This window comes from Eurytemora carolleeae, unplaced genomic scaffold (assembly GCF_000591075.1).
Source record: "Eurytemora carolleeae unplaced genomic scaffold, Eaff_2.0 scaffold2219, whole genome shotgun sequence".
NCBI classification, from domain to species: Eukaryota; Metazoa; Arthropoda; class Copepoda; order Calanoida; family Temoridae; genus Eurytemora; species Eurytemora carolleeae.
In genome coordinates, this window is record NW_019398104.1 from 5,513 (window position 1) to 24,153 (window position 18,641).

An 18,641-nucleotide genomic window follows, 5' to 3' on the forward strand; every position below is an offset into this window, starting at 1 on the left:
TATGAATGTTACTCTGTATATCTATGCATCGAAATACCAATGTGATTCCTATTTTGTGATTGTTTTTACATAATCACAAGCAGGCAAAGTACTACTAATCTATACTTCCAGATAAGAATGGTTGTCTGGGGGTTTTTGTTTACCCTGTGAAAACCTATAAGTTTTTTATTACAGACTAAGAATGGGACTAAAGCACACAAGAGACTAATAAACAGTTTACAGGCCAGTTTTATCAAAAAACCCGGATTTTTTATATATATATTTTTTTAGGTTGTTGAGCTAAGATTGCTCATTGTCAAGCATTTTTGTTAAGGACTATGGAACAGTGTTGAGAGGAAACCATGCCACCACAGATGTGATCCTGCTGGCTTTATTTGTTTATCATGTATTGTTTAATCTTTGTATGAGAATCATATCTGAGATGTTTACCATTTCAGATATTATACAATGAGCTTGGACTCCAATGATTATATAAATTGCCAATAGAACCACCAGGAAAGCATCTTTATCATTTATTTATATTTTGTTCTTTGTTGATATTCAGATTGATCTGGAATAAGTATTCTATATTGACATTGTTAGATGCTTGTACCAGATTTTCAATCTGTACAAGACCTGCCTCAGCTGGAACAAGATCTTACGTGTTATCTGTTGCAGATAAATACATGAGGTCTCAGATAAGAACCAGACGTTCTATAAGTGGAGAATAGGGGCGTGGCCAATATGCTTCGATCAGGCGAATCCTAAGGTTCTTAGATCAACATAGGTTTTGGGTCTTTATGGGTTTTTCAATTTGAATGTAATTAAAATCTACTAAAATTCATTCTAATTCATAATAACAAAACTATTTACGCAATAGGTGAACTTTATAGTTATGAAAAATAATAATGTTGTTGTGATAATAGGCTATAATCATACATAAATACTCATCAAATAATCTATATCCTTGTTCTATCGCAAGACATTTTGAAAATTGATGTAGTTCTGTGTATCTTCTTGGGTTTTTCAATAAATTTGATAGTTGTGATTAAAAAAACAAGCACTACAGATGATGGATATCTTCAAAAGTTTCTACAATTTAATTTGTCTAGTCTAATACCAGAAACCAGCTTAAAGTCCAGAGCGACAAGGTTGACACTTTGATTAATTCAATATTTTTTTTGAAATAACTCAATATTCGAACAATATTTACTTTATTTTTTTTATTTATTGGTTTAAGTCTTATGAAAATAAGCCCACTTACTGGTGGGTTTTATTGTTTTTTTTTAGGCTGGTTTTTTTCTGCCAACCCTGAAGACCATGTCACAAAATAGGGGAAAAAATTATGTTTAATGTGGCAGTCTGCGTTAAACTTGTGAAACTTCATCAGAACTATCTTAATAAGATACAAGGTTTCAAGGCCAGCCTTTTACATACATTACATTAAAAACAGCAACGTAAAAATTCGCAAATTTCTGTTCTCATCAGTGGATTTCCAACATTCATTAAATATCTAACAAAGGGGAGGGTACACTTTTCCCAATTGAATACATTTTGGACTTCTGTTTTCATTTTTTGAGGAATCTGAATGAAATTTTGCATATGGGCATAATTTGTGTTTATTTTAAGTAAAATAAAAAAATATGGAAAATATTTCCCCCCTCTTTTTCCATGTTTTTTTAACCTTTTTCACCAAAAAGTCTGAGTCAAAACCAGCTTAGTTGCTTTAAACAGCTGCTTGTTGGTCAAGAATCTCATTACTAACATTAGAACGAAGTTTAAGGTTTTTCAGATCCTTTTTCCGCCTATTTTCCCCTTATTTTATCATATTTTCCCACTTTGATAATATTTTCAGATTTTCTGGATTCATGGATTCATTTTTCTAAGAATCTGAATGATATTTCCCCCCAACTTTTTATTTTGTTTTTCAAAAAAAATCCAATTAAGGCAGGTGTTTAAAAAGTTCTTTATTTGTCGATGAAAACTGAATCCATGATTCCAGAAAATGTGAAAACTAATAACAAACTGGGAAAATATGATAAAATATGTTTTTTAAATGAATTTCTTCAGTTAATTACATCATTGTTTATAAAAGTAGTTACTTACCTTTATTACAAAAGTGGTGGGGGAGAGGTTCAGGTAAATGGTGGAAAGTAAAGAGAAATATTAAATATAGCTTGCTTGATTGATTGATTGAGCGATTGAATAAATGATTGATTGATTGACTGATTGAAAATAGCCCCCCCCCCTTTTTTATATTGTGTACAAAAATAAAATCCAATTAAGGCAGGTGTGCAAAAAAAATTGAATTTTTGTTGAAAAATTATTTATGAATCGAGAAAATCTGAAATAAGGAAAAATGTGGAAAAATGTGGGAAAAGGGGGAAAAAAATAGGGGGAAAAGGGATCTGAAAAACCTTAAACTTTTTTCTAATGTTAGTAATGAGATTCTTGACTTACAAGCAGGTGTTTAAAGCACCTAGCTGGTATTTGACTCAGACTTTTTGGTGAAAAAGCTTTAAAAAACATGGAAAAATATAGAAAAAAATATTTTTTCCCACATTTTTATTTTTGTTTACTTAAAACACACACATATGATACACATATGCAAAATGTCATTCAGATTCTTAGAAAAATGAATCCATGAATCCAGAAAATCTGAAAACATTATCAAAGTGGGAAAATAAGGGGAAAATAGGGGGAAAAAGGATCTGAAAAACCTTAAACTTCGTTCTGATGTTAGTAATGAGATTCTTGACTAACAAGCATGTGTTTCAAGCACACAACTGGTATTTGACTCAGACTTTTTGGTGAAAAAGGTTTAAAAAACATTGAAAAATGTGGAAAAAGAGGGAAAAAATATTTTTTACCATATTTTTATTTTATTTTACTTAAAATAAACACAAATTATGCCCATATGCAAAATTTCATTCAGATTCCTCAAAAAATGAAGACAGGAGTCAAAAATGTATTCAAATGGGAAAAGTGTACCCTCCCCCATAAAGCATTTTTGAAACCTTCCCTGCGAGTTACTACACAAAATTTGGACCTGTGTGGTTCAGCTGTTTTGACGTTTATTGAATGCAATACTACAAACCTTGCATTGGTTTCACGGCGTACTTCTTTACCCTCTTCATCTTCCACTGGTCTCCAACGTATTGTGTTCTCAACCTTCAGTTTAGTCCTATTTCGTCCTTCTTCGTCCTAAATGTGATAAATTTAGTTTCGCCCTATTTCGCCCTGCTTTTGTCCTAAATATTATAAATTTAGTTTCATCCTATGTCGTCCTTCTTCGTCCTATAACGTCCTAAATGCTATTAGTTTAGTTTCGTCCTATTCTGTTCTCCTTCATCCTTAATATTGTTAATATAGTTATGTAGGAGTGGATACAAAACGCCCAAAAACAAAAAGTCCAATAACAAAAGATCCAAAATTACACATCACCCAAAAACAAAACGCCCAATGTTACAAATCGTCCAAAAACAAAACACCCAAATAACATAACACCCAAATAACGTAACACCCAAAACGTAACGCCCGAATTTACAAAATGTCCAAGGTTATGAAATATCCAAAGTTACAACTTTTTGGTTCTTTTGTACTATTTTTATGTTCATTTAACCTGGTCTATAATATTATTGACAAGGTCTTGAACATCGATGCAACTTTTCATAGATGTCTGTATCTATGTGGGTTAAAAATCCTTTCTTACTAACAAACAAACTACTAAGTTACAAAATGTCCAGAGATAAAAAATGTCCAAAATTACAAAATGTCCAAATGCCCAAAATTGACAATGTCAGACATTGTCTAAAAATGTCTTGCGTTGATTAAAAAAATGTAGTATATAACATTTTGCATACTATTTTACTAAGTATCTTGTATCTTAGTATGTTAGTTAGTATGGATTTTTTTGTTTAAAAATAAAAATACGAGTTTTTATGTTGAAATTAAACATTTTATTATTTTGATATTTTCGAAAATTTTGAACATTTTGTAATTTTTGGACATTTGGACATTCTGTAACTTTGGACATTTTAAAATTTTGGGTGTTTTGTTATTGGCCATTTTTGTATCCACTCCGTTTTGTACTATTTCGTCATTCTTTGTCGTAAATATCATTAATTTAGTTTTGTCTTGTCTAAATATAAATTATTTCGTATTGTTCTTAACCTATCTTGTCCTAAATAATAATTACTCCGTTTCACTATCTTCCCGTTTTTAACTATTAATTACAGTGGATAGTGTGGGAGGGGGGGGGGGGGGGTTGAACGTCCTCCTTCACCTTGAAAACTCAACCCTTTAATTTTGTTTTCCAAGAATAGGTTCCAGAATAATTGTCATGGTTTTGACGTAAAAATGACAACATAGAAACCATAGATGGGGGCGGGGGAGGGGCAATGGCATTCCCGTACACGCCTTCATAGAAAAAAGAGAAAATTGTGCCTTTTTGAAAACTTCAAATTTTTTTGATGTAGAAATATTTTAAATGATTTCTAGTATAAAAATAAAAGTAATTTTTCTACGCTGACCATGGGCTTGCTTTAGAGAGAGAGAGGGAGCGGGGTGATAATTGATAATGCAAACCCCTGTTTAGTATTCAACTATTATAAACACTAAACAGTGTTTGATTATAATTACTACTTTCTAAATTTCATTATTCTCCATATATTCATCTAACTCGTCGTTGCGTTCACCTGCTGCTGGAGGGAATCGTCATCAAGTTCGTCTTCATATGTATCAGGATGGAAAGGACGAGACTCAATACTCAAGAAGTTCGGCAACTTCACAAAGTGCATTTCTCGACCTGAAACAAATAATTTCGTTTCATTTCGATTTATTTTATTTTTCAATCCCAAATCTATAAAATGTGTTATCTTCCTATTGATTGCAGCTCAGTCTAACAAACAAGTACGTTTAGAGTTTCCCTTTTATTGACTTATTTTTGGAAAACTAGAACACAATATCTGGCTAATTGCTGCAACAATCAATTTTATTCAAGGCTTGGTACTTGGTAGTCTAAGTTGCAAGTTGCGAATCCGATTCACGACGGTACCCTTAAAGGTGTGTTTGGTCAAAATGCATGAGAAATTCATAATCTTTCCTCTGGAAATCTATTTTCAATTGCGATTTCTGTTTAAAGCAAGAAATCTTCAGCATAATTAATCAGATAAAGTTTTCTGTAATACCTAAGTCTGTCTTGATTTTCGGAACTTCGACATCAATCCTAGTTTCAGGAACCTGTTCTTGGTCGGGATCATCTTCATCTAATCTCTTCTTATCAACCTGGATATTAGAGTTTAACAGGAATATACGTTTTGTAAAAATAAATAACTCTTCATGGTATTGTTAAAATGATAGTTAAGTCCTTTCTCTACCCCCCCCCCCCCCCCGGGACCACATAAATAAATTAGATCATTATTATTTTCTTTACATCGCTATGACATGAATTATGAATTATAGCTAATCAAAAGTAAAAATCAGTAGATCAATCAATCAATCAATCAATCAATCAATCAATCAATCCATCAATCAATAAATCAATCGTGATGTTAAAACTAAATGGCCATTTTTGTAATTACTTTGATGAAAAGGAATGGAATAAAACTGTAGTTCTCAACAAAATTTAATTTTTCTTGACTGAAAATCAATTATTAATTTTATTTAAACCATCATCACCCAGTTGGTTGATTATTGATGAGTGATGATTATTTGAATTTAAAATTTGAAAACTTTATTTATCTATTAACTTTTTTTAAACCAACAGAGGAACACATGCAGAATGCCAATATGTTAACAGAATTACGGATAAAGTTACGGCCGTGTATCTTTTGGTAAGTCCCCCCCCCCCTTTAACAGTTTTTACACTAAAATTAATTTTTCAACAATTTAGTGAAAAAGAAAATATATATTGTACACTGTACAGTACACCTCTTGTAAAAAATTAAAATAATACCTTCTTCCTTTGATTCTCAAAATCTGAGTCAGACCCAGATCCTGCTCTTCCTCCATCGTCATCATACCTAGCCACATCATCATCATCATCAATCACTTTCTTCTTAGACACCTGGATAGCGCAAAATTCAATTCATACGTTTTCAAAAATGGCAATCTAGATTTAATTTTAGTGTTATTTCGGGAAAGAAGCCTTAGTGAAATGTGTTTTTAAATTCATTTATTTTCAAAATAAATAAATACAAAAACACGTTAAAAATGGACGGATAATATTCTTTATTTGAAAATCTACGAAAAAAAACATGTAACATAAAATTAAACAGAAAAATGAGGGAAAACGGATGAAAAGATGTTATTTTAGTGCACACCTTGTCATCCTCATCTTCCGAGGAAATGGAAAGATCATCTCCAAAAACATCTGCAGCATCGACCTTCTCTCCTTCTTAATAAAACAGTCAACATGAAACTGTTATCAAACATCATATTATGTAAAAACCAAATTTTTGATTGGAATAATATGGCATCATGTTATTGATTAATTTCTCCTTCAATTATTCTTGGGCAAAGAATGTATAAAAGGTACAGTTGAAAATTGGGCATGTACCACTTTGAATAACTTGAAAAAGGTGGACTGTATATATACAGGGTGTCTCAAAAAAAACTGTGCAGTTTGGGTATTAACAAACCATTAACACAGGCAATACGCCATTAACACAGGCAATACGCCGTGTATCTCCGCCTTGGTCTTCAAGACAATCACGACAACTGAGTTTTATTACTGAATACACTTCAGATATTCGCCATATACCTGGAATGGAGAACGTAGTGGCAGATACTATGTCAAGACCAAACTTAAGTCCTGAGATTGAATCAGAGAAGATCCCGGCTGTGAATTCTCTGCCCCAAACCTTGGCACACATATATGCAATCACAGTACCAAACCCTCCACCCGGAATAAACTATCAGCAGTTAGCAGCCCAGCAACAGATCTGCAAAGCAGTTCTACAACTTACTTCTTCTGCTAACCTGAAAGTAGTTAATCTTCCAGTTCAGAATGTAGAATTATTATGTGATGTTTCCACTGGAACTCCACGACCTCTGATACCAGATACAATGAAAAGAGAAGTTTTTTCTGCCCTCCATAAAATTTCACATCCGAGAATCAGAGCTACTAGAAGGATGATTTCTGCAAGATTTGTTTGGAAAAAACTCAACAGTGATGTGAAACTGTGGTGCGAAAGCTGCGCAGATTGGCAAAAAAGTTTTATACAGGATCTCAGAACCAAGATGAAATTGTGGACTCCGCCTCAAACTCATCATCACAACAAATCAAACCAAACCCCCTTTGTTCCAGAGGCTCTGAGTAAAGTGGATTTTGTTTTTGTCCATAAGGATGGATATGTTTCTCCACTCTCTCCATTATATGAAGGTCCGTTCAGGGTGGCAAGCAGGTCAGAAAAGAGTTTTAAACTCCATATTGGTTCAACCATAGAGACAATATCCATAGATCGGCTGAAACCTTTCCACACTCAGGATAAGGTTACACCAGCTCAACCTCGTCCTAGAGGTAGACCTCCAAAGAAACCTATCCTCAGTCAGTCTCAATCTCCAATAAGATCTAGAGACTTGGGGGAGAAATGCTCGAAGATAAAGAAGAAAACGAGAATCTAGGAATAAAATATTGCAGTGCTGTATTTTTATAAAAAGGAAATTCATTGCTAAGAAATGTTTGTAATAATTTTTTAGAAAATACGCAATATGTGATGAAAAAATCTTGGAATTTTAGTTGTTCAAAGAATTTGAACTACTGAGGATCGTCATGATAGACGTGAAACATTATGTTTAGTATAATTCTTTTTTAATAAAAAATGTGAAGTTAAAAACTGAAATAAATATATACATATATATAATATATCCATAGACACAGTGTTTCGTCCTATTAGGACTCATCAGTATGGCTCTAATTTCATTTATAGCTTTATCCTCACCTGATTCATCTTTACTCTTGTCTCCATATTTCTTCCTTGCCCGTGCAATATCTGCATAAGAAATCAACTAAGAAAATAAACTTTTTTCCTGACAAAGCTATCTAAGTAAAAAATTCATGAAAAGATTACAACAAGGGAATAGGTCGTAAAAAAACGTTTGAACAAATATTTGGTTAAAAATTAAACCAGAGCTGAAAACTTTAGAATGGTGGATATCAAGATTAATGCTTAAACGCCTAGTTTTACTAAACCCAAGATTATTTTAAAACGCATTCGATATCCAAGAAAGAAGTAAAATTTAAAGGGAGTGTTCGCGAAAAATGAAAGGGGGTATAGGTTTAATGCGATAAAAAAAACGCTTTTGATCGCTACTAATCCTACTGCTATCTGTTGCGTCTATAAAGAGAAAATTGATAAAGACGTCACATGCCGAAGAGCGTAGCGCCCATAAAAATTGAGGAAGTTGGAATATACGACTTGGATCGTAAAAAAATCAATTTAATTTCAAACAAAACATTCAGATATTACAACCTATAGTCATCGATTATCTTTCGCCACATTTGTATATATTTGATATTTCATACTAGTTTTGATTTTGTTTTTTAAAATAATATTTAGCTTACAACTTGTTTTCGAACATTCCTGGAAAATATGAAAATGTCGTCTTCATTACCAAAAATCCTCGAAACAGGAATAAAGTTTTTATAAGTAACTCTCAGATCATAACAATTAAAACATATTATGAAAAATCAACTATATACAAATGTGGCGAAAGATAATATATAAAGTATACTGGTCACATGTCTCCGCCTGTATCACATGGCCACTGTACTGCACTGCCATTGGAGGAATTTCTGGTCAAGTAATACGGACGTAGAAATAATATGAATTAAATCTATAAAAAATAGAAATTACAAATATGAAATTAGAATTAAAGTAAACCTAAGTTACAATTAGCTTTCTTTGGGACATCTTCGTTTTCAGATTGATTGCATATTTGCTGAATTTGACCTATTTAAACCCACTACTTTTATACAAAATTGTATATATATTAATTTTCATATAAATTTGACAAAGTTGTAAATCAATTTCTTGAGATAGGAACATCAGATATAACTTTCATAGGTCGCGTTCGAGAGCTAAAGTGATTGGCTTTCAGCCTATACCCCCTTTCATTTTTCCTTTACAGCCCCTTTAAGAAACCTGATCAGTGATCACCCTTTGGAGGACAACATTTAATATTTCTTTAAGACCCCGGATCACCCTTTGAAGGCAATTTCTTAAAGAAACCTGATCAATATTTTGAGGACAACATTTAATATTTCTTTAAGAAACCTGATCACCCTTAGAAGGACAACATTTAACTCTTTAAAATACCTGATCACCCTTGGAGGACAACCCTGATAACCCTTGAGGACAACATTTAATTTCTTTAAGATACCTGATCCACTTGAGCTCCCGCCAGATAATTGGCGCTTCTTAGGCCTTTCAATATCTGAACTCGAGTCATCATCCTATACAATAAGTAGTAATCTCTTTTTGTTTGTATGTTCGATCAGAACTCTTTATCTCTTCATTACAGGAAGGCAACAGGGATGCAACACTTTTAGGTTCTCAAGTATCTTGAGCGTATTTTTCTTAAATGTACTGCAAATATTAGGGAAGTGTCATAATTTTGTTTAAAAGTTGTTAAAATTTATTACTAAACAAAAATTTAGAAGAATTTATTTTTATGCAAATTCCTCACCTTCTCATTAGCAGGACTATTGGATTTGACAGGACTTCTTGATCCAGACTTGGCAGGGCTGTTTGATCGGGACTTTGAAGGACTTCTTGACTTAGACTTGGCAGGACTTCTTGACCCTGACCTTACAGGACTACCTTGAAGACTTACAGATTTAGATTTTGCTCTTGCCGCAGGTTCTTGGCTTTGGGATCGATGGCTCTCCTTTGCACTTCCAGAAGGTGATCTTGGTGGACTACCAGATCCAGATTTAGCAGGACTTGCAGATTTTGCAGGGGTACCTGATCTTGATCTTTCAGCAGGAGTGCCAGATCTTGATCGATCCACAGGTGTTCCTGATCTAGATTTAGCAGCAGGAGATCCTGATCTTGATTTTGCAAGAGGAGATCCTGATCTTGATCTATCGACTGGAGATCCTGATCTTGATTTAGCCACTGGACTTCCTGATCTAGATCTGTCTACAGGTGTTCCTGATCTGGATTTAGCAGCTGGAGATCCTGATCTTGATCTATCCACTGGTGATCCCGATCTAGACTTATCTGGAGATCCAGATCTGAAATTGTTTGAGTGAGATCCAGATCTTGATTGGTCTGCAACTGGAGAGCTAGGCTGGGGTGATGGACTTCCAGATCTGCTCCCGTCAGAATCAGAGTTTGATACAGATCTAAAAATTAAAGAGTTTACAAACAAGATTTTGTCTTTTTACTTATTAAAAGTTGTTTACCTATTAGAATCTGCTGAACTCCTCCTAGTCCTGTAATTAGTATTCTGGTCTAGTCTACTACGACCCATTTTATCTGGAATTGACTAGATAAGTTGAGTTTGAATTCTCAGTTCACAAGATACAGGACTAATCTAAGCAAAGCAAAGCATGGGACAATAAATAACAATTAAATTGATATTAATTTACACCAGAGTTACATACATCTAATCTTTACAACAAAATGGACCAGATTCAAACATATAACATTAGGTCAAAATGCAGGGGGGTCCCGGTGTATACTAGTGAAAATAAAGAAATATGACAATGGCGAAAAATCTATAAAAAAAGAACTCTTGGGAAAGTTTTTATTATGTTCTTTTGATATTTAAAATTCCCTTAGTAGGCTTTCTATTTCTTTTTTATTTCTAGCCTTTAATAATTTTCTTTTCTTTAGACCCCAATATCCATGGGTGGAACTAGTTTGGAAATAAACCTCTACAAACATTATGAGCAATTCAGCCATAAAAGTTGCCTGACAAAAACAAAGCATCATAAATAATTAATTGAAATTTTACAACATGCTTAAAGAAAGAACATTCAAGTTGTTGCAGAAATGTAATAGCTTAATGCCATATTAGCAAAGCAACTCGTTAAAATATCAGTAAATGGAGTTAAACGTTTAAATACATACATAGAACATTTTAATTTTAAAATTTGATTCTGACAAATAAAATGTGAAGCCCTTTGCTATGGAGGCAGAAATTTAAGAACAAAGGCTAAATATCATAAGTGCTGCAGCTTTTCTTGTCGTTCTCCCCTTCCTCCACGTCCAGATCCAGGTTTCTGTGCATCTTCTCCTTTTCTTCTATCATTACCTCGCTGCCCTCCGTCTTCCACTCTTGCCCTCCCACTATCTCTTCCTGAACCCGTCTCAACTCTTCCCCTCCCATCTTCACCTCTCCCCCTTCCCTCTTCGCCACCACCTCTTCCTTTTGTTTTTCGTTGTTGATTGTGTGATTTACCTCTGAGAATAATACAGCATTATTATTTACCAAGAATAAACTACATAGACAGAAGATCGAGATGTTTTAATTATCACACCAGTGATACAATAACAAATATACCAGGGGTCCATATAATTCCCAAAATAGCTGATTTTCTCGATCCCAAAATAATTTTTTGCCCCCAACTGAAAAAAATGCCCCCAATTGTAAAAAAATGCCCCAAATTAAATTTTTTTTTTCAAATTCCACTAACATATTTGCCCTCATTGCCCCCAATTTGAAAAAAATGCCCCCAATTAATGAAACATTTTAAATTCCACTAACACATTTGCCCCCAATTTAAGAAAAAAATGCCCCCTATTTTTTTTAAAATTATCATTTAAAAAAATTTGCCCCCATTTAAAAACTTTGCCCCCATTTCTTTCAAATTTGTCAATCCCAAATGGGATTGAAAAAGGAATTATACCAATTAAACCAACTATTTAGAAAACATTACTAAATACAAAAAATCCTGGTATAATCAAATAATTGAAAAATATCTATTCCCTTCACCAAATTAAACCATTCAATTAAACCAACTATTCAGAGATTATTACTAAATATAAAAAATCCTGGTATAATGAAATAAATGGAAAATATCTATTATTAAATCCCTTCACCAAATTAAAAGCAATATGTATGTAAAATAAGCATGAGGGTTGCAGTGATATGAAATAATAAAAGCCCTTCTTGGTCCATTCAGTGTTCAAAAGATTTTTTTTTTAAATTTAAATCCATGAAAGTGTCTCAGGGAACCTGCTAAAAGGTATATTCTATTTCTAGTTTTGTACTAATTTGCGTTCCTTCAATTTACACCAATTTCCTTAAAGATAGTGATTGCATCATTTTTATTACAGCCTGTACCATTTAATCAATCAATCAATCAATCAATCAATCAATCAATCAATCAATCAATCAATCAATCAATCAATCAATCAATCAATCAATTTATCAATCAGGAACCACCATGACCACATCAAATCTCATCATGTATACTAATCCAAGATTTAAATAAGGATTTACAATTCGCGAATGAAGATTAAGTCATTTTAATGACGTTCTGCTTTTAGAGTCCATTTTGACTTACTATCAAATATCCAGTATAAAGTACTATGTATTTGCGAGTTGTAAGAAACAACCCATACAAAAAAACTAAAATATTGTTAAACAGACCCTTTCAAAACATAAACATTACATATTTTTCTTTATTAAACAGCAATGTATAAGGTATGATTAATTCCTTCATTTTGCCACACTAAAAATAAAAAAAATTCTGTATTGTAGCCTTATTCCTATTTTTCGCTAGTACTGACAAATAAACTCCATTTGGTTAGTGAAAATAAATGGTCTGTAGTGTTGGTAAAATTGTTGATTAGTAATGTTAGTAAAAATATTGATTAGTAGTGTTAGTAATTGTATTGATTAGTAATGTTAGTAATAGTAGCTGTGTTCCTGTTCAAGAAATGATTTTTACGATACGAGTTTCTTTCTCTTCGTTCCTCCTCAACCTCCTCCTCTTCATCATTCTCCTCTTCAACCTCCTCTTCTCTGAAAATGCATCCATCCAAAATCAAGGGATGTACATTTCTCAAAAATGCTAATTCCGAAAACTATGTTTCTTGGATATTTATTGATATCTGAACTTGCTGTCATTATTGTTCAGTTAAAAATTTTCAGTTCAATTAATTGTCAAGAAAAACAAACATTTTACACCTTTTTAAATATATGCAATTTATTTTAAACTACTTTCTCATTTTCATGAAGTTTTAACATTCTTCATATTTTGTAAAGAAAAGAATTTTTTATTCAATTATTTGTAGCGGTTGTTAACATATTTCTGATCATTACAATCACCATAATCAAATGATTAAAATCATAAGGACAGAGAAGTATGTCTTCATTTCCATAAAAAATGTCAAGAAAAGGCCAGGTGAAGTTTTTTTTATAGAAAATATATACCCCTGGGTTAGTTGGTTAGTATTATTCAGTTAGTACATGCAAGTAAATATAAGAGATATCAGCATATTTCAACTTTGGATATAAAAGATGATCTTATTACATCTAATTTGCTTTGTTTGGCTTTTATGGGTTATTTCAACCAAACAATTTTTATGCAATCTTTTAACAATCTGATTTCCCCCGTTTCCTCCAATTTCTTAACAATCTGATGTTGTTGACATTTGGAATTTCAATGAAATATGGTTTTGGTTTTAAAAATATAAGATTCGCACCATCAGGTTGCAAAGAAAATAGAAATCAGACGATTAGGATTTTCACTTTAGGATTGTTAATATGCTGATTTTTTGTATGTGCAAAGAAATACATGCCCCAACACCATAGGAGTATCCAGACCTACCTTTCTACAGGATGTCCCCGCCCCCCTCCTCCTCTACCCCTCCAACCCTGGCCACGCCCTCCCCGTCCCTTGTCAAACTTGTTGTAGGCATAACTGTGTCCTGGCGAATCCTAACAATAAAAATATTTCAATTTTTAACTCCGCTCAACAAGGGGAAGAAGGCTAGCCACTTTCTACTTATTTTCTCGTCCGAGCCACATCAAATTATCGTCTGATTACCGACTGATATTGATGCTTATTTGCAGAACTTTAATATTACATATTAATTTTTTCACAAATTTTAAAATTGTTTGGGAAAAATTGTTTTATTTTTGCCCAAAAAGTTGCCAGAATTTCAAAAAAAAATTTAAATCTGAAAGGGTCGGACGTTTAAAATTAAAAAAATATTGGAAGGACGAGGATTTAGAGGTGGCTCAGGCGGGAAAATGTGGAGATTGTGGCTCGGACGAGATTTTGTTGTGGCTGGCCTTATTCTCTCGCTCAACACTCAACACAGTCAACAGTGCTTAGAATAAAATGCATTTAATTCATACTATTTTGGCTCTCTGGAACCACACATGTAAAATGCGAATCCAAAATCTAAATAAACCAACTTAAAAGAGACTTAATATATCAACCTGAAAATACAAAGATAAGTTTTTGCTTAAAAAAAACATAATTGAGAACTCGCAATTCAAATAACATATCAATATATTAACAAGAAGAAGAAAATGTTCAACTTGTATGTTAAGAAAGTTTGCTTTCGTAAACGAAATTAGTAAAACAAAGAATGTTTTTAGGAAGATCTTTAAATTTTAATAATAGTTTAACATTTATCTAACTCGTGAGGGTTAACGGGTCTGAGCTCTGTATCGCTATATCAGAAATAAATATCACTGTGTTAAGTTTCGTATTCTGTGAATATGCTATTTTCCCGAAATGGGCACAGTGTTTATAAGCTAGGTCTTTAAAATTTAAGTGACTCTCCATTTATAAGGTCCGATTCACAACGACGGTACCCTTTTAGCTTTTTAATGAGTAGGAATGGATCGGATATCCATTATATTTGCTCTGAAAAATGATGAAATCTGCACCTGGGGAGAAAGGGTGGGAGTACTTCGCTGCGAGTTTATTCCAGGCAATCTCTCATCTATTTAAAAAAAATTTGACTTGATTTAAAATGAAAATGACATGGTAAAAAAATTAAGCTAAAGAAAATAGAAAACTGAGGTTTTAAAATCATTTATTTTTTTCTTCAAATAATCTTTTCTCTCCACATTTAGTTTCTAGAAGAAAAAAAATAAGCTAAGAAGTGAGAAATCTCTTATGGCTGAATTTTGACTATTTAAGTATTTTTCCAACAACCATTTTCAAAGCAAAAGTGGGAAAAAAAGAAAGGAGACATCCATTTGCAAAGGTTTTCCAAGTTTTGATGCTTCTCCCTAATCATCAAAATCATGTTTATTTCCTTCCAATACGTTTTTAAGCTGAGTCTGAACATTTCGGAGGAATTAACCAACCTGAGAAATCTGTTGGACTGAGTTGACCCATCTCCCCGGATTCTGTTGAACCAGTCAACACAAGATACTTCCTGCCCTCCTCCTCCAGGTCAATAATCCCGCCCTTCTCCTTCTGCTTGAGGAAGAGGTCAGCCATCTGTCTCTGCAGCTCCTTCACCTCTTCACCTAAAAGCAGATATTTGAATAATTTTTTTCTTGAAGTAATATTTAATTGATTGATTGATTGATTAATTCTATAACTTAATTTTTTTTCATTAAATAAATTTCTTGAAAATATTTATTTTATTGACAAATATTTACCTTTATCTCATTAATTAAACAATTAACAAATTTTATTGTTAAATTAATACATCGACTATTTGATATGAATTGATTTTAGCAGTCATAAAACTGTTTTATTAATTGGTTAAATGAATGATTAATTAATGGTTAAAAACCAGCTTGATAAATTGACAACTAGCTTAATTAATTTAAAAACAGTTTGATTGATTGACAACCAACTTGATTAATTAAGAAACAGTTCGATTGATTGACAACCAGCTTGATTAATTTAAACCAGCTAGATAGATTGAAAAACAGCTTGATTTATTGACAACCAGCTTGATTAATTAAAAAACAGCTTGATTGATTTACAACCAGCTTGATTAATTGAAAACCAGCTTGATTAATTTAAAAACAATTTGATTCTCGTGGTTTCACAGAGTTCCCAAATCCAAGTTTGATGTAAATCGGTTTAGGAGTTACTGTACTTTATATATATAAAGATGCATACCTATACTTATTTTTAGTTCTTCTGCTCCAAGTATTGGAGGAACTGCTGCCAGAAGCTCCGCCAAATTATACCTGAAATACGTAGAGGAGATAACAGAGGAAACAAATAAAATAAATAATACATGAATTGTTGACGATGCAATAACTTGATCTTAGCGGGGAAATTTAGACATGGATACCGTTAATCCCGATCACTTAATCTGAATCTGAATATCTTATGTGGCCACTTTTATTTTCCTGCTTGGTCCGCTATTTGTCTCTATTTTTGGATTTCTACCAGATTTTGACCAATGAGTATTGTCTCATTAAATGGCATTTAAAATTTAAAATTTCCCGGCTTCTGTTTGTCTGTTCGGGATTCTACATGCACGCCACTCTATTGATTGAATTTCATGCACTACTTCTTGAGATTATTGAAAAGAAGAGATCAAGAATTGATCTAAATATCCACAATTCTAAAGCTTCCAGTGCTTGAATAATTAAGTCAAAATAAAAAGTGATTTACGTTCAAAACTAGTTTTCATAAAAATAAATTAGAGCGTTTAAAATTGTGTTTACGTCAGTGTATATTTATGTATTATATAGCCCGCCAAACCGTAACACGTAAATGATGCAAGTTAGATAAAAAGTAACATTTGTCATTGTCCCCCCATGGGACACATAACATAGGAAGTCTAATGACTTAAGAATACCTGGATTCCCCTATATTCTCCCTGCAGACTGGACAGGTCAGGATAAACTGCATTATAGTAGTGTGCTTGTTCTGTCGCTCAGCTTCACGCCTGTCCTCCTAATCAATCAATCAATCAATCAATCAATCAATCAATCAATCAATCAATCAATCAATCAATCAATCAATCAATCAATCAATCAATCAATCTATCTATCTATCAACAATTATTAATCAATCGAACAATCAATTTAATAAGCAACCACCCATCTATCAATTAACAAATCAATCAACCAATAAATCGATTATTTGATCAACAAAGCAACCAACCAGCCCATCTACCAATGAACAAATCGATCAATAAATCAAACAAATCAATCGATTAATTGATAAACAAAGAAAATTTGTTTTACCTCATATCCGCGCTGAGAACTGGTTATATATCGTCCCAGACAATGTTTGTGGAAAAAATGTAAACATTCTAAAACAAAAATATTTGGTCATTTTGTTACTATTTCTGTAGAAACAAGATTATTAGTTTATTCTGAAGCTGATTTGTGCAACAGAAAATTTTTTTTTCTTAAACTATTTATACAGACTTCAGAGGTTGTAATTTAAAGGGAGTGTTCGCAAAAAATGAAAGGGGGGTATAGGCTTGCGGCGAAAAATAAGCTCTTTTGATCGCTACTAATCTTACTTCTATCCGTTGCGCCTATAAGGAGAAAATTGTTAAAAACGACTTATACTGAAGAACCTACCGTCCATACAAATTCAGAAAGTTGCAACATTCATCTGGGATTGTAAAAAATCAATTTAATTTGGAACAAATCATTCAGATATTACAACCAATAATCATCGAGAATTTTTCGACATAGTTGATATTTCATAATATTTTTTATTTTTTATGATCTCATAGTTATTTTTGAAAACATTTATTCCTGTTTTGAAGAATTTTGATAATGAAGACGACATTTTCATATTTTCAAGGAATGTTCGAAAATAATTTAAAAAGACAAAATCAAAAATAATATGAAATATTAACTATATATGAATGCGAAAAAATAATCGATGACTTTTGGTTGTCATATCTGAATGATTTATTTGAAATTAAATTGATTATTTTACAATCCCAGTTGAATGGAGCAACTTTCTGGATTTGTATGGACGCTACGTTCTTCAGCATGAGTCGTTTTTAACAATTTTCTCTTTATAGACGCAACAGATAAAAGTAAGATTAGGAATCAAAATCGCTCATTTTTCGCCGTATTCCTATACCCTCTTTCATTTTTCGCGAACGCTCCCATTAAACTATACTACAAAGGTCTCACATGATATCGATATTTCACAACAGAAACGTTTAAAAAGTTTTAAGCATAAAACACTGTAGATTACCTCTCTTAAGAGGAGAGAGAATCGACTTAGTGCTTTAAAAACGGACTAATTATGTCAAAAGCACGGGCCTCGGGGGAAATTATGCTACTTTCACCAAGGTAGCTAAAACTTTGGAAGATACTGTAGAGGGAAGACGTAATTTGTTCAGTGAACCTCCATGTATACAGTAGAATATCCGATTTAAAACATGCACCATTAAAAGCTTGTTCTGGTCAAGTATGCATAAGATATCCAGCATCTTCTCTTTGAAATTAACAAATGTGACTAGCGCAGTTTTGATTCAAAAACTGAGAAGGAAATTGTCCGAATTAAATACTTCCAAGCTAGAAAAACGATGATATCTTCCACATTATTGTTAAGATCAGGTGTAAAGTGTATCAATGTAAATCTGACATGCCTCTCTAAATAATTAAGGAAACCAATTGGTTTAGAATAAAAAGACATATTATGTACCTGTTTTAAGAAATTGATCATCTTCTTGGATATTGTTCAAACAGATAATACATTGACAAACAGGAACATTTCTAAATATTGTTCAAAC

General features: G+C 32.6%; 2 protein-coding genes across 3 annotated transcripts; both read right to left on the bottom strand.

Moving 5' to 3' along the window:
• Nucleotides 1-3,086: 3,086 nt before the first annotated feature.
• Nucleotides 3,087-10,478, bottom strand: LOC111716816 (another transcription unit protein; the record flags this gene model as incomplete). The annotated part of the gene is given in 9 exon segments (XM_023492306.1): nt 3,087-3,183; nt 4,677-4,786; nt 5,169-5,265; nt 5,936-6,046; nt 6,303-6,376; nt 7,923-7,973; nt 9,364-9,436; nt 9,670-10,330; nt 10,391-10,478. Coding segments are annotated over 9 exon segments (1,342 nt in total), but the record flags the coding sequence as incomplete, so codon positions are not given.
• LOC111716817 (E3 ubiquitin-protein ligase RNF25) lies at nt 10,463-18,624 on the bottom strand (the record flags this gene model as incomplete). 2 transcript variants are annotated; one of them, XM_023492309.1, is given in 9 exon segments in its annotated part: nt 10,463-11,393; nt 12,865-12,960; nt 13,769-13,878; nt 14,842-14,897; nt 15,268-15,432; nt 16,040-16,110; nt 16,731-16,828; nt 17,122-17,189; nt 18,554-18,624. In XM_023492309.1, coding segments are annotated over 9 exon segments (976 nt in total), but the record flags the coding sequence as incomplete, so codon positions are not given.
• Between the last annotated feature and the right edge of the window lie 17 nt (nt 18,625-18,641).